This window comes from Ambystoma mexicanum, chromosome 8, assembly GCF_040938575.1.
Source record: "Ambystoma mexicanum isolate Mex_15411 chromosome 8, UKY_AmexF1_1, whole genome shotgun sequence".
Taxonomy (NCBI): Eukaryota; Metazoa; Chordata; class Amphibia; order Caudata; family Ambystomatidae; genus Ambystoma; species Ambystoma mexicanum.
In genome coordinates, this window is record NC_090929.1 from 914,506,238 (window position 1) to 914,521,983 (window position 15,746).

The 15,746-nt window shown below is 44.0% G+C and overlaps 1 protein-coding gene across 4 annotated transcripts in view; it reads right to left on the bottom strand.

The window, feature by feature from the left end:
• GHITM (growth hormone inducible transmembrane protein) overlaps positions 1-15,746 on the bottom strand; it is a 148,451-nt gene that overhangs the window by 67,852 nt on the left and 64,853 nt on the right. For all 4 annotated transcript variants that reach the window (XM_069610821.1, XM_069610824.1, XM_069610822.1 and 1 more), the window contains exon 5: positions 9,107-9,248. In XM_069610821.1, coding sequence (XP_069466922.1) covers positions 9,107-9,248 — 142 coding nt within the window. The remainder of the gene's footprint in view (positions 1-9,106; positions 9,249-15,746) is intronic.

A 15,746-nucleotide genomic window follows, 5' to 3' on the forward strand; every position in this document is an offset into this window, starting at 1 on the left:
TGGAAGCCGCAGTTTGGTACCATAGATCTTAAGGATCACTTCCAAAGGCCGGCCCCTACACTTCGACATAAATCTAAAGATTCCGCCTATCTGTTGACTCATCTTAACAGATTGTTTGGCCACGTGGTCTTTACCATTTAAGGCCTCCGAAAAACATATTCCAAGGTAATCAAAAGTCCTAACTCTGGGGATGATTTCATCTGCACATAGCATGGGTTTCATGGGCACAGGACGTTTTCTACCAACGCACGCCATTACTGCAGATTTCTTAGAGTTGATTTTTAAGCCCAAATTATCCATGAACCTTGAATAAGCATTAATCAATATCTGTAGGGCCCTAGGTGTTCTTGCGAGAAGGACAGTGTCATCAGCATAGGCCAATACTGGGAACCCCCTTCCTCCCAAAACTAGAAAATCAGCCAATACACCATTCAGGTCCTGTGAAAGGCCATTAATGTAGAGGCAGAAGCAAATGGGGGCCAGTACACAACCCTGCCGCACACCACACCCCACCTGAAAGCAAGCCGTGCAATGCCCCCCAGAGCCGCTGCGTACGCAGGCCTCATTATTCGTATGGAGGTCAACCAAAGCCTGTAAGATTTCCCCTGGGCACCCTAAGGACCCAAGCACTGCCCAGAGCTTAGCTCTATCTACTTTATCAAAGGCGGTGCTTCGGGCCATAAAAGCTAGATAGACAGCCTCGCCCCGACAAAACACAGAATTAGCCACCAGCAAATACAAATTAAGACTCTGTTCTGGGGTGCCCACTCCTGGGCGAAACCCAAATTGGATGTCAGAGAGAACTGACTGTTCCCCAAGCCAGGATTCTATTCGGGCCAGCAGTATTCTCCCAAAAATTTTAAATGATGAGTCTAGTAGGGAAATTGGCCTGTATGCACCGGGACTAGACATGTCTCCCTTTTTAAAAATAGGGAATATTATTGCCCTCTTCCACGAGGAAGGATATTTCCTCGATTTTAGACAAGCATTAAATGCCACAGTCAGAAGTGGGGCCCACAAATCAACTGGGTCCTGGAACAGATCTGAGGGTATCATATCCGGGCCAGGGGCGCGGTTATGTGCTTGAAGCCTGATTGCCTTAGCAATCTCTTCCACCTCAAACGTCAGGCAGGGGCCACTAAAGTCTGACTCGACCTCTGAATGTTCAGATCCAAATAGGCTACCAAAATGTGCCAACCATGCCCCTTCTTCCACATGGGTGCCACTCCCCACGTTGGACCAACATCCCTCCGGACCACTTTTTACAAATGCCCATAATTTCATCAAAATAAGATACAAAATAAACCACATATTTTAACAACGGTTGTTTCGATTTTTTAAATGATTCAAGTGTGTCTCCATTCAAGGATGGACGTCAGACATCTGTGCTCCGAATGGGTGAAGGTCAGGTCGCTGTGAAGCAGGGTGGTCACTACCTAAGCTAACATAATATATTCTCAATAATGCATGCACTAAATAACACTTGTTCAAAGTCTTTCAGTCGGTTATGTCTCTATAAAAGTCACACATATCTATACTATCAATCAACATTGGATTATACAGGCCTTAGGTTAAAGGTCTTGACCACTATAATACACTGTTTGAAGTGTGGGTCTGTGCTCACAAGAATCTCCGGTATGTGGCATTTGTTATTGATAGGCAACGATATACTGCAGTAGGGGTCTAATGTTAGTTGGGGATCTGCTAGGTGGGCATCATGGCGTGGTCAGTGGTCTGGCACATGAAGAGAATACCTTGAAGGGACACAGGATCAGAATGGCAGCAAGTTTCCACTGGCGAGGGTGCGTGGGCAAGGACACGTTTGTGGAGATGAACGAGCTATGTGCTTAGTTCAGGCTGGTTCACATGCAGGACAGTGATCTCAGAGGAAGAGTGATGCGTTACATTTATTAGCTGTTGCAAATACCTCTGGAGTTTTCCAGTCAGAGTGGGGACGAGGGTGGGGGTCATGTGCTCTGCGCAGTGAGGCCAGGTCACCAAGATGGAATGGAAAGGTGGTACAAAAATGGATGCCCCGTATCCTGCTCAGTGGTCCCATCTACGCAAATGTCAACCAAAGTTATCACATAAGGGCAAGGGGTGAACCCACTACTGGAGGCACTTGGTCCGAGTTTCTTCGGCGAAGTAAAGGATGAGAGGGGCCTGATGGCCCCTCGCTCCCACACACTTGCCTGCACGTCCACCGGCCCATCCATCCCACCCCCCTCTATCAAAGGCGGTTCGCACCCGGGGATGAGCGCTGGCATGGGCGCAAACGGCCAAGGTACCAAACAGCATGTACACTTCAAAAGGTATCCCACGCCCAGGGGCCATCGCTCACATGGCCTCCTCAGACCCAGTGTCTCTCCAGGCAGGCTGCCCCCCTGCAATCCACATAAGTGTTTCCCCATTCAGCAGTCTTCCTGTGCCTTATCTGCACGCCCACCGGCCCATCCATCCCACCCCCCTCTATCAAAGGCGGTTTGCACCCGGGGAAACCAGCTACACCACAAGCCGAAGCTACCACCTCAGATGCATCAAGTACAGAAATGGAACTGACAATAATACCAGAAACTTCTCAACCAACCACCCCCACAGGAAGAGACACCATCAACGGAGGAGACGCCTTTTTTAGAAAAAGGCCAACAAGACGTGGACAGAAGAAAAAACGCGCAAAGGAAGAAGGCACAGAAAAAGAGCTAGTGATCAATATCTCGTCACATACCCTCACCAATTTGGAACTCCGAGTACTCCACAAAGGCCTATCCTTTGTCCCCCAGAGTAATAGTACATTATTGAAAGAAAAAAAAATAGACTTCTTTAGACTGTTGAGGAAAATGAAATTAAAAATATTTTTTGATGACCTCGAAGAAGATCAAGACCCCAACGAGACATTGGAGTTCCTTGAGCTGAAGCCAAAAAGCAATTTCTATCCCCAAGTACAGAACGATGTGCTCTCTACTTTTGAGAAAATGATACTCCAAGACCTCAAAAAGCTTGAATACAAACAGAGTGGTTATGGGAACTTCTCGAAATGGGAAAAACAGACCCTTAAAAATCTACTGAACAACCAGTCAATAATCTTTAAACCCGCCGACAAGGGAGGCGCACTTGTATTAATGGACAAGAGCGACTACCTGGAGGAAATTGAGAGACAACTAGCGGACACAGGAACTTATATTGAAATCAACTCCGACCCTACCAACCAGGTTACGATATTAATAGAGGAAACCCTCGAGGAAGCTGAAGAAATGGGCAAGATTTTGGAGAAAACTCATAAGTTTAACAACAAACATCCGATTATGCCAGTACTATATATGCTGCCCAAAATCCACAAAAGATTATTGAAACCACCAGGTCGACCAATCATTGCAGCTACAAACAGCATTCTGGAACCCCTAGCTCAGTATTTGGATCGGATACTGCAACCGTTGATCCAGAATACAGAAACGTATCTAAAGGATACAACACATTTCTTACAAAAATTACGAGATGTGGAATTTATGGAAGGCTGTGACATCCTCTTCACCATGGATGTTACATCCCTCTACACGAATATCACCCACGAAACTGGGCTAGAGGCGGTGGAGTGGATGCTCCTGAGAACAGCAGACTAAGGCAGACCGAATATTTGTACTGACTATTAAAATTGGTTCTTATGAATAGTTTTTTCAAATTTGGAGAACGCTACTTCTTACAGGTATCATGAACTAGCATGGGACCAGCAATGGCACCATGCTACGCCAATATATTCATGTTCTACCTAGAATATGAAAATGTCTTAACCCCCCCCCCCCCCCCCCCCCGAGATGGTTGCGACACCCATCACTCTACACATGTTACATTGACGACATCTTTGTAATCTGAACTGGTCCAGTGTACAAATTGGAACAATTCTTTTCAATGATGAACCTGATGAATCCTAGAATTAAATTTACAACAGTTACCAGTACTTCCAGAATACACTTCCTGGACGTTGAAATTTACGTGAAAGAAGGAAAGCTAGAAACACGGATTTTCACAAAGGAGACGGACAGAAACAGCCTATTACTAGCGACAAGCTTTCATCCCCAAAGAACGCTGGATAGCGTACCCCTGAGCCAATTTTTAAGATACAGGCGAAACATCTCGGAAATGTCAGAATTCACCAGACAATCTTCAAATTTACAAATGAAGTTTATTCAAAGAGGATATGACAGAAACCTAATTTCTGAAATCCAGGACAAAGTCAACCTGATTCAAAGGGATACCCTGCTTATTCCCAAAACCAACCAAGATCAACAGAAACTAGTATATGTCACGACATACTCCACCCAGAGCAAGAGAATCAAAAGGATTTTCCAGAAACATTGGCCGCTGCTGCAAATGGATCCGAAACTGCTACAACTCTTTCCAGAAGTTCCCACATTTGCCTACAGGAACAACAAATCCTTACGCAACAGCTTGGTCAGAGCAGACTTAACCACCATGGGAACCGCGAAAACGACATTCAAGGGCACTATCCCTTGCCACAATTGCCAACACTGTGGCAACATATTAAAAGGCAATACCATTAGCCACCCATACACAGGAAAACCTATCCCCCTGAAACACTCATGCACATGTGATGCAGTAAACGTCATTTATGGACTTAAGTGTCCCTGTGGCCTATTCTATGTAGGCATGACCACGCGGAAAGCGAAAACCAGATGGTCGGAGCACAAATCCAATATTACAACTAAAAATTAAAAATCTCCCGTTGCAATACATTTCCTACAAGCTAGACATTCGGTAGCTCAAATGAAATGCGTAATACTTGAACATGTAATTCTAGGCCCTAGAGGCGGAGACATCTCAAGAACTCTCCATCAGAGGGAGATAGTATGGATTGACACCCTTGACTGCCTTAGTCCCAGAGGCATGAACGTAGAGTTCGATTTAATGTGTCATGTTTGAATTTATGTACATGCACAACTTGGGCTATATAAGGAAATGTGTAAATGTGTTTCTCGGTTGAACAGACACTGACTTTGGGAACAGCTGTATGTATAATACCAACTGTCCAAAGCACATGTTCCAAACATCTTGTATCTTGAGATACTTGACTATATGAAAAAGCGGAATTGGACTTAACACAAATAGATTGTACAAGATGTGTCTTTCTGATCCACATCTTAGCACCTGACATGGGAAGTGGCAACACTGTTATAAATACGCACCATCAGCCTGAAATCATATGTTGTAAAATCATATGTTGTAAAACTGATGCATATGTTTAAAAATGCTTTACTGCGAATTGTTTTGCACTGTGCTTGTTTAGGACCATGAAACTGACATGCATACTGGTTGCATGCATAGAATGTGAGCCATCTAACTGGCAGAGATCAACTCATTTAGGTGCTAAATAACAGATCGTTCTTGCAGTATAGGAGCTAGAGCTGGTGGACATTACACTATAGTCAAATACAAAGAAAACTGTGCAGTAGGTAACACTTAAGTTAACTGATCATGACAATCTGTACAGAATCTCGCAAACGTTAGCTTTTCGCCCACATCATGGAGCCAATGGGGACCCAAGCAGATCAGTGATGTGCGCTACTGCCCACTCATTCATGATGGGCAACCACTATACACTTTCTCATTAGGAATTTTCGTAACCTTCACGCTCTCAAGCAAACTAGATCCATCTATACACATGACTTTCTTACTCTTATTAGACACGACAGGTCACCTTTCGTGGCATTGGCCAGCCATCGAAGATTCCGCATAGTCCTCTCCCGAGGTAACGGAAGAAACATATACACGCATGCGCGAGAACACAGTGTTTCAGCACTATACTGTGATGGGTCACGGAGTACGTGACAGTATTGGCTGCACACTGTACACCTGCGCGACAAGAACTTAATCAGACCCCACACGTACGCACACGCGACTGATCAGCGGTCTAGCCCGCTCACGCGCCAACGTAGTGTAGAGATCAGCCTAATGCGCATGCGCTAGGAATAAGCGGTCCAGCCCGCTGACGGACATGCGCACTAACCCCCTTGGTAACACAACAGTAACCAGGAAGAACGCTAGGTACCGGAGTACCGCACTCAATGCCCCACGGACCTCAGGACTTCAGAAGAGACACGCATGCCGTATATGAAGGTGAGAGATAGGTCTTATATGAACCTATTAGATAGAACTTTTTTGACTATGAACCACTTCACCGTATAAACTCTGTGCAAGGTTTAAGGGGCCAGACTGTATTGGGTCTGACCAGTACCTCACAGCCAGACTATTTATCTGCATGATACAGCCAGGCTTGGAGCAAATATCACGAACCTAATGGGCAGAATTTTAGCTCATCACACTCCTTTAATCTCTGGAAATTTTAAGAGGCCAGACTGGTTTTGAACCTGACCAGTATACTACAGCCAGACTACTCGCCTGGCTTGCACATTACAGCCAGATCCTACAGCATGGGGGGAGAGGTACTCCCCGGTTTTTTACCTTCCAAAATGTGGCGGTTTACCTTGCAAAACTATAAACACATTCCAGTGACCCACACACTAAGTACACCACCATTTCTTCCTGTTTCTTCTAGAAACTATTTTGAAGAAAAATCCCATGAAGCACGAGTGTCCTTATACAGAACATATTAGGTGCAGCTACACCTACCTACAAGAGGTTGTCAAAGCATCAGGAAGCAAGGTGCCTGTGGCATTAGAAAAAGGTGCGTTAAGAGTAAAACGTTTTTTACTGTCAGAAATGTATTATCACAAACCACAACCCTTTGTTGTTAAGTTGTATTATCTTGAACAAGTGTTGAAACACCTATAGTGTAATACTATCTATATGTTTTTACCATAGGAATTGAATCCAAAACATATGTAATATTGGAATAAGTAGTATCATTTAGCCCTGAAGATGGACTGTCAGAAAAGTCTGAAACGCGTTGGCAACACATTGATAAATCTCGATACTATTTTGTTTTGGTGACTTAAACCAGGAAATTTATTTGACTTCATTTCTTGTCGTTACCCCACAATCACTTTCTGTTGTTACCCAAAAGGGACTTTGTGAATTTATATATACAAACATAACGAATCTTATGGTTTAGAGTATATCTATGAATAAGGTTTCGTAAACTGTACAAATTATAGATTTTGACAGGTTCTGAAAGAAAAGAATACTTTGGTTCGATTAAAAATAACCCACGACGGGCCTTTTTACTTTTCCTAAAGTTGTATTGTCTTACATCAATGAATCACTAGACACACTATAAAACTATGTGAAGCGAATTGAAAAAGGAAGACATAACCGCTTGGCAACTTTTGTTAGCAGGGATCACAGACCTACCTACCTCTTTTACCCTACCAACTCCGAATCCTAGAGAAAAGAGACCGATCCTCTTAGTTAAATTCAGAATCGCAAGCAGTGAGTGGTCTACTAGAGCTCACGTGCCTGCAACATTGATACGTTTTGGAATTATATTCCCTTGGGAGTGCACTAAGGGTTGGCAGGTAGAAATACATGCCTCTCTCTCTCCAGCAAAGTGGTAGTCGACAGGGGGGTGGGGGGTGCCTCGTCGTAGAGCTTGTTGTCGGAATTGAGGCACCAGCCAATGGCCTGGCTTTCGCCGGCAAAGAGGACCGCTTGGACGCGGAGCTGGAGTGGTGCCTGGAAGACTCCAGAAGACGAATGATGCCGGTCTTTCGAAGAAGACTTCTTCGTTGACAAGGAAGAAATGTGACAGTGACTTATCCTTATCCGATGTCGAGGGCTTGTGCGATGGTTCCGCCGGTTTCTCCGGCTGGCCACTCGAAACTCGTGCCCGGGGAGCGGCCTCCCGACTGCGTGCCTTTTTGCACCAGCCGTGCCACAGAAGACTCCTTTTCCTGAATCGGATGCTAGGCCTGTCCCAGTCTGCTGCTTTTTAGGCGTTGCCTCCGCCGACTGCACCCTCGGATAGGAAGGAGACCTCTTTGCCGAAGGAGTAGAGGACTTGCCCCCACAGGCCGAACCTACTTCCGATCCCGGATAGGCCCCTTCCATCAACCAGCAAATCAACCGCTGGTTACAGTCTTTGAGCGTCTTCTGGGAGAACCCCAGGCAAATGTCACAGTTCTCCATTGAGTGATGGGATACAGGCAGTACAGACAGTCCGCATGGCCTTCCCCTTCATAAACGTTCTTGAGGCTGCAGGTCTCAGGCGGCCGAAATAACTTCTTCGGGCCCACAGATCACATGATGTGGCCGGAAACACCGGAACAGCGAAGCAGTGTAGAAAAGGCGAAGAGCACATTATCAAGAGAGAACACAAGGTGATCCCAACAGTTTGGAGACTGTTTAAATCTGAAGGGAAGCCGCAGGGGCGGGACTAATTCTAGTGGACATCCTATTGGTGCTGCCTAAAGCACCCATAAACAAGTCGATAAAACCGCTATATTCAAGTTACTGAGGTTTCCCAGCATGTGAATCCATGAAAGATCCAATGCTGGAGAATGCTGGCATACTCACTCTGTTCCCATCCAGAACAGCATCATTATAAAATACTGGGGCTGTAAACCATGTACAACAGAATGATGTGAACCTTAGCAATAGGTTTACTACAAAACGCAGGATTCTACCTCTACGAAATAGAATACAGAAATATGTGATATAGGAGACCATGTATAGGAAAGCGTGTACTGCTTGATATTGGTTTGCAGGAAGATAAGAATGTTGTGCGAGAGCAGGTTGGCGATGTAGCATAGCTTTGCACACCCAATAGAACAGAACATAAGAGGATGCAGCTACAGAGCCCTTGTGAATGTGAGGTAGCATTAGGAGAAAATGAGGGGGGGGGGGGTAGTACCAGAGAAGGCCAAACACAAAGGACAGAAAAGGAAAAGATTCACATCCAATTTAATGAGTGGAGAAATGTTAGCATTTGTATCCCTTGTATCCCAAAAGTGAGACACATCAAGATTTCATGATTATTTCAATATAACACATACAAATAAGTAAGGTCCCCAAGTTCTCGGGTCCATCAATTCCAATGTCATTGGAGCACAATTCCTCTGTGTGCATACTTAGTTTCAAATCATAGACAACACCATAAAAACGTTTTAGAGACATTATTAACTAGAAGCGCTCTTACCAGCCAGGAGCCTCTCATCATGAGGCTCATGAGAGCTGGAGATCTGCTGACTGCAACAGCCGACAGTGCTGTTAGGCCGACACTGCCAGCAAAGTAAACGTAAGTGGAGCGGATTCTATCCTTCACATATTGAGGCCACACACTACAAAAAGGAACAAAATTATTTGCAAAGGTCATTAAAGGGTTTCACAAATTTTAAATACAGCATTTATGCTTGTGTATTTACTCACTACCAAGGAAACTTATGAAAAATAATTAGCACTTTGGAAAGGGGCACTGGCCAATTGGGATGCTGGGAACGTGGGCTGTATTGTATGGTACAAGCCTGCATTCCGTCCAGCCTGGGTGCAGCCTGCCAACTCCCCCTTACCTGCTACTCCCCCCAACCCCCTTTTCCCCTCCCCATCTCCATCTCCTAGCACTAGTGTAGACCATGGGCAGGTGCCCCCCCCCCCCAAAACGATTTAGCAGAGCTCTCGCCCTTCCCTCCCACACAACACTCTGTACACTGCTGTATAGATATTTTGCACACTTGTAAATCTATTGTAAATGTGTGAATATGCCTTAACCCTGTATCCATGTAAATATGTGCTGTGTATGCTTGCATTTGTGACTTGTAAATATATACTGCGACTGCTTGTGTGGTGATCTGTAACCCACCATGTGCACCCAAGTATAAGCGCCCAGATCCGTTTTGGTTAGACGTGCTATATAAGAAAATAAACCAAAAAAAACGAAAAAAGCAAAAAATGTTTGTTGAAAAACGAACGTTATTGTGGTGCAGCACAGCGACACGCTGTAGTTCTCAGGGTCCATTTCCTAGTTGAGGTCACGGTCACCAACACAGAAAACAGACCTAGGGTACTACCCAAAGCACAAGTTTATTTCTTTGGTTTCCCTTCAAATCACCATTAGCACCTGTGTAGGATCTACACAAGTGCTAGTGGCGATATAACTCAGGGGCAGCCCGATCACCGCCGTAAAAGCCCACGGCTGCATTAAGGGACCCTTGCAGCAGGTTTGTTACCGGCTAGGTCAGCCCGCCCAGTCAGGTTTGATCACCCCAATATAAGCCCCATGCATTAGGTGCACTCCATAGCAATAGTTCAGGTGGAAGATCCTTTAGTTTCGCTGAAGCATTAACCAAACACTAGGCAATAGATGGAACTTAACTGTTGAAAGGATTTGAAATAAAGGAGGAAAGTACAATTTCGGGTAACAAAAATGTTAATTACATGCAGAAATAGGAAAAAGAAACAGCATGAATCTGGAGCCGCCCATATAGTGTACAGCACCTCTGTTTGAGAAGTACTAATACATGACAGTGAAAATTAATAGGATTTATTGTTAAGACATTGTGTCTGGAGTCCAGCTAAGGGATTAGTAAAATCATACAAGTGAGACAGTGCAAAACTCCACTCTTAATATAAGGCTGTAACACCAGAGTATATGGTAGTAGACAGAGGAGCCAGACGTATTTTAGGATGAGAGAGGGCTGTGGGAGAGTACAAAAGAACGTGTAGTATACCAAGGGTTCAACAAAACCACCTTCAACCAGAAGTATTATAAAAACAAAAGGTTTATCATAAATACAATTAGGCCAATTTAAGGCTTGGGTTACGTAGAGTCAAAAACACATCATAAAAACATACTACTAAGCTTTTAAGCACACAGACCAAAGCATACACCTTGTTCAGAAAACAGTATTTCTAGGGAAGTCAGACCTTAAACACATTTAGTATAGGACACACCCATTTGTGGGAAGTAAAACCATCAGTTACCATTTAGATTACTTTACATTAAGTCAAGGGTAGTATACCCTGTCAATTATGCAGCGACTCAGTTAACAAATCACCTATTAAACCAACTCTGTTGCCAGGATACTTTTCTAAATAGTGGAACACAGATTCAAGGAACTGTATATAATTAGAGCTACATTTATGACAACCCAGTTATACTAGGCGAGTAAGACTTGGTGGTGAAATATACAATTACAGTTGCTTTTCAGATCAGTGGAACACAGACTAAAAAGGTAAGCAAGAATTCTTTACACTAAGTTAGGATGCACCAGGCAGACCAAGGTCAGCTACACCTACAGAACACTTAAGAATGGCACAAAGGCAGTCTTATTCTCAAGGGGATAAAAAGCAGGTCAGGGGAAGCAAGACTCAGTTGGTAAAAGTATACATATATATCTAAAAAGAAATAGTTAAGTGAAGCCAACAGCATTACTTTTTTAAATTTGATTTAATCGTCTAAACAAAAAGACAATTTTTACAAAGTTCCACAATCCCTATACAAAAAGAAATAGCTGTTTTCTCCAGTTTCTCCACAGGGCTTCCCCAAGGGCAAAAGTTCCTGTATTTTATTCTCTATTAGGCCTATCTGTTTGACGGCTATCCCCCAGTTTGTTTTTTCGCCTCCAATTAGGCGATACAACCATTCTTGTTCCTCGCAAGTATAGGCGTCTTCCATAAGGTGACTTAAAAAGGTGTGCTTTTTAGGCCCAGGCACGATAACAAAAGATGTTTGGTGATTTCCACCACGGTAGTGGTCTTGCAGAAGCGGCAAAGGTTTTACTTAGAGAGCCCCCTTATGGCTCGAATCTGGTTGGTGTTCATCAAGTTCAATCTGATCCACAAGAAATTTTGCTGAAGACGTGGATTTGGGCATTTCAATAGATAAGATGGAATTTCATGGAGTTTTGAAGTAATGTCTTTAGTAATCTTGTAACCTGCAGCCTCGTCCAAAGTTTATCCAATCCATTTCAAGTAATTTGTTAACCTTTTGAGGATTCTGGATTAGCTCTTCTTCCAAACTGCCTATACGTTCAATAATGGTCCTGTTATTTTGTTTCCATTCAATGAGCATTTTATTGTTTTTTCCTCCATTTCGAGGTTAATGATAAACATGAATTTACGGGGTTCTTCTACGGTTTTCCTATAAAGCATAAGTCCATTCCTTTCTACAATTGCCTTAATGGATGATGTGCCCAGTTCTCTACGGATTAATGCTATTGGCGTCGATAGGGGCAGGTTCAAGACACCTCCAAAACCGACCCAATTTCTTCTAAAGCGTATCGGGCAGAAGTGGCATAGCTTCAACTCCATACGTTATAGTGGGAACTATTTTGGCTTTGAAGAAATCAATTATTGCTTTTAGAGAAAAGCGGCCAAACTTCCGGTTAATTACTTTGGATTGTGCAGCCAAGGAAAAGATTTTTCCCTCCAAAAATTCCTGCATTGGATATTCACTCTTGCTGTTATTTAGCATAATTCCCAAATACTTGAAACTTTTAACCATCTCTAGCTTACATCCCTCAGCAAAATGTTGTAGGTGCTTTTGGGCAGATGTACCTTTGCTAAGTGTCATGCTTTTTGTTTCATCTTTGTTTAGTTCCAGGTTATTGGCTTTTAGGTACATAATGAGGTTGGAAAGTTGTCTTTGGAGACCCACCATAGTCTGATCAATAAGGATTATATCATCATTCTCGATATTGCTGAATTGCCCATTGTGGGGGGAAATGTTCAGAGCCCATTCTGTGAGTCCTTGTAATCCGATGTATAAGCATTATACAAGGCCGGGGCTAGCAGACATCCCTGTTTGACTCCTCGGCCTGTTGGTATCTCTTTGGACAGGAGGCCTGCTTTGTTTAATCTCACTCTCATAGATGTTGAGGTATAGAGTGATTTGATTGTTCCGGGGCAACTATGATGGCTCAGTTTGTCCCAGAGCTTTTCTCCATTAACCCGGTCAAAGGCCTGGAGCAGGTCTACAAATATGAAATTTACTGCTGGCTTTCCTTCCAAGACCTTAGATTTAAGAGCGCTCAGCAAGAGAATATTAGCTGTCGTGCCCATACCCTTCACAAAACCAGCCTGTAGGGGGTCCAAGCAGTTAGATTCCTTCATCCATTTTTGAAGGAATTCCAAGGCGAAGGAGCCAAAAGCGCTATAGGCCGGTAATGTCCAGGGACATCTCTAACCCCTTTCTTGTAGGTAGGGACCACATATGCTTTTTGTCCAAGATGTTGGGACTTCACTTGTTTCTATGCATTTCTTGAATACTCCGCTTGCGAAAGATGCCCAAGCTTCCGGGTGTTTTGAGTTCCAGATTCGTAATACCATCTGGGCCACGCGCCCTAGAATTATTTAGATTCTTGATCTTATGGGCGATGGTTGCAGTATCTGTTGGAATCTTCCATCTGCTTTCCCTTTTATTGCAAATCATGGGACGAGTGCCTGGTAGTTTTTTGTATAGATCTGTGAAGTGGTCAGCCCAAGCATGCTCCGCTACGTTGTTCTCCAAGTTTGAGTTGACTTAGTTGGTGCAAGTTCTAATCAGAGCCCAGAAGTCCCTTGATCTCTTCCCACTCAGGATTCGCAGTATCTTCTCAGCATTCGCTTGAAATCTACTGTCTCGGAGACGCAGCCAATTTTTGTATGGTGTCTCCTGCTCGTTTGCCTCTTTATCAAAATTGGCTCAAGTAACTTCTTTGCCCGCCTTTTGGCCTTTCTTACTTCTTTTCTTCTGTCCGCTATGGTCTTATTATATGCGTGGAGGTAGTGCTTGGGCGGGATGGTATACCGTGGATTTACTAGCTTGTTCATAGTTAGTAGGGGGATGTAATCTATGTCTTCATGCCTCCCATGTGCCTATGTCAGAGGTTGCTAGATATTTCTCTGTAAGAACCCCAATTGCTTTCTCGTTAAGTCTCACCCTGGTGTTATTGTTGCAAGTTTCAAGGTCAGGAGGCATGAAGTCTAGTGTTAATCTGGGTGGTTTCCAGGTGACGAGCTGGATGTTATGGTCACTATTCCTTGTTTTAATGATTGTAACGCTTTATATTTGAAGAAGAAATTCACGGGAGACGAAGGTGTGGTTCAAAGTCAGACCAAGAACTTTCCCCATTTTTGTGATAGACTGAAGTTGGTATAGTGGCGGCATTCCAATATGCATTAACCAGGAGGATTAGTTCCTGTCGAGATGTTTTATTCGAGCGATCTGCCCTCTTTTGACATTAGGATGGCCTGGATCCACTCTGAGCATAATATGGACTTCCTCCGCTGGAGGCCTCTGCCCGACCGGATGGCTATCAAGAGGCCTGATGAGGGTCTTTCTTTCTTAGCTGGTACATAGGCAACATCGTACCCGTCAAGGCACGGTTCATCTTGTAATCATGTCTCTTGGGGGAATAATACATCAAAGTTTCCCAAATTCACATCCGATGAAGTTGTTAGGTGGGAAAAGCCAGGCGTATTCCAGGAGCCAAATACTAGCGGGCTCTGTGGTGAGGATACTCTCCGCATGGAATCGTGAATGCCCTTTCCCTCCATTCTCACAGTAATTTAGTGGCTAGATCTCTTTTTGGTTATCCACCGCTCTGGAGATCCATGTCCACTTCTTAGTTTGTCCCTGCTCATTGTTTGCGATTTGGATTCTATGGTCCTCCTGGACTTGATCTTTCTCTCCTCATTTCTTGTATGTCATGTTCGAAGATCTCGATTAGGGCTAACGGCCCTTTTGGATATCCATCGCTCTTGGATTCTTCTACTCTGTTCTCCCTTATCATTCGAGTAGTTTTTGGGTCGAGCCCATTTTATAGCAAGCCATTTTCCTATGCGAGCTGTTACTTTGGGTCCTCTTTGGGGCAATCTCAATTTTCCTATTAAATTGCACCTCATGTCTCGTTTCTTCTCTTCCACCCCCCCCTCTTTCAGTTTTAGATAGCCTGGCATTATCAGGGGTGGAATCAACAATGGCCGTACTTTCCCAGGAATATTTAGACTTGCCCTGGTTGTTCTGTAGATTTTTTGGTACCGTCCTTCTCACCTCAGTGAGTTTGTACCCCAGTGAACAAAAATGGGTTACTGCTTTCCACATGAATTGCTTCACTTTAGGTGAAGTGATGTGAAGATATGAGACTTTAAGGTCTTCGTTCACTGGTTCGACTATTTAAGTCGTCCGAGTGCAAGTATGATGACATTTTCCAGGAGAGTTCTCTGGTTTAGGATTAAGTTGTCTTTTTAAAAAAAAAAAAAAATTCTTTGCAACTTAAATTAACGGATCCTCCCGGTCTCTCATTGTTATGCCGTGCTTGTTTGTGGATGTCTTCATGACTTTGGTCCTTAAGAGTGGCAGGCATTCTACTCCTATTGGGGCTCTGGGCAATCGGATTTCTAGGCGTTTGTCTGTGCCTTTGTTCCCTGCCGATACGTTCGCTGCCTTTATCATGTAGAGATCTATGCTTTCCCTCCATGGTCCAAAAATAGTGGTGCAAGTTGTTTTACTTCAGGATTTCTGTTGTAGGCGTGGTCGTTAATGAGTTTTCTTTTCTTTGGAGGTTGTACCAACAGCTGCGACTCCAAGTCCTCGATAGTGTAAAGGCTCAAATCCATTAGATCCATGGATTCGTTTTCTCCTCCACTTATTGTCCTTGGTGAGTCCTGCTCATCTTCCGGCCTTTCTTTAGCTGGAATTCTTTGAGAGAAGTACACTTTGCGCCTGTCTCCTCCGAGTCCTATTGAAGATTTACTTAAATTAGTTTTGCCGATGGTATCCAAGTTGCCTTCTTTGTGGAGGCTTCCCTCAACATCCTTAATCTTTCCTTCGCCTCGGGTGTGTGGGAGCGAGGGGCCAA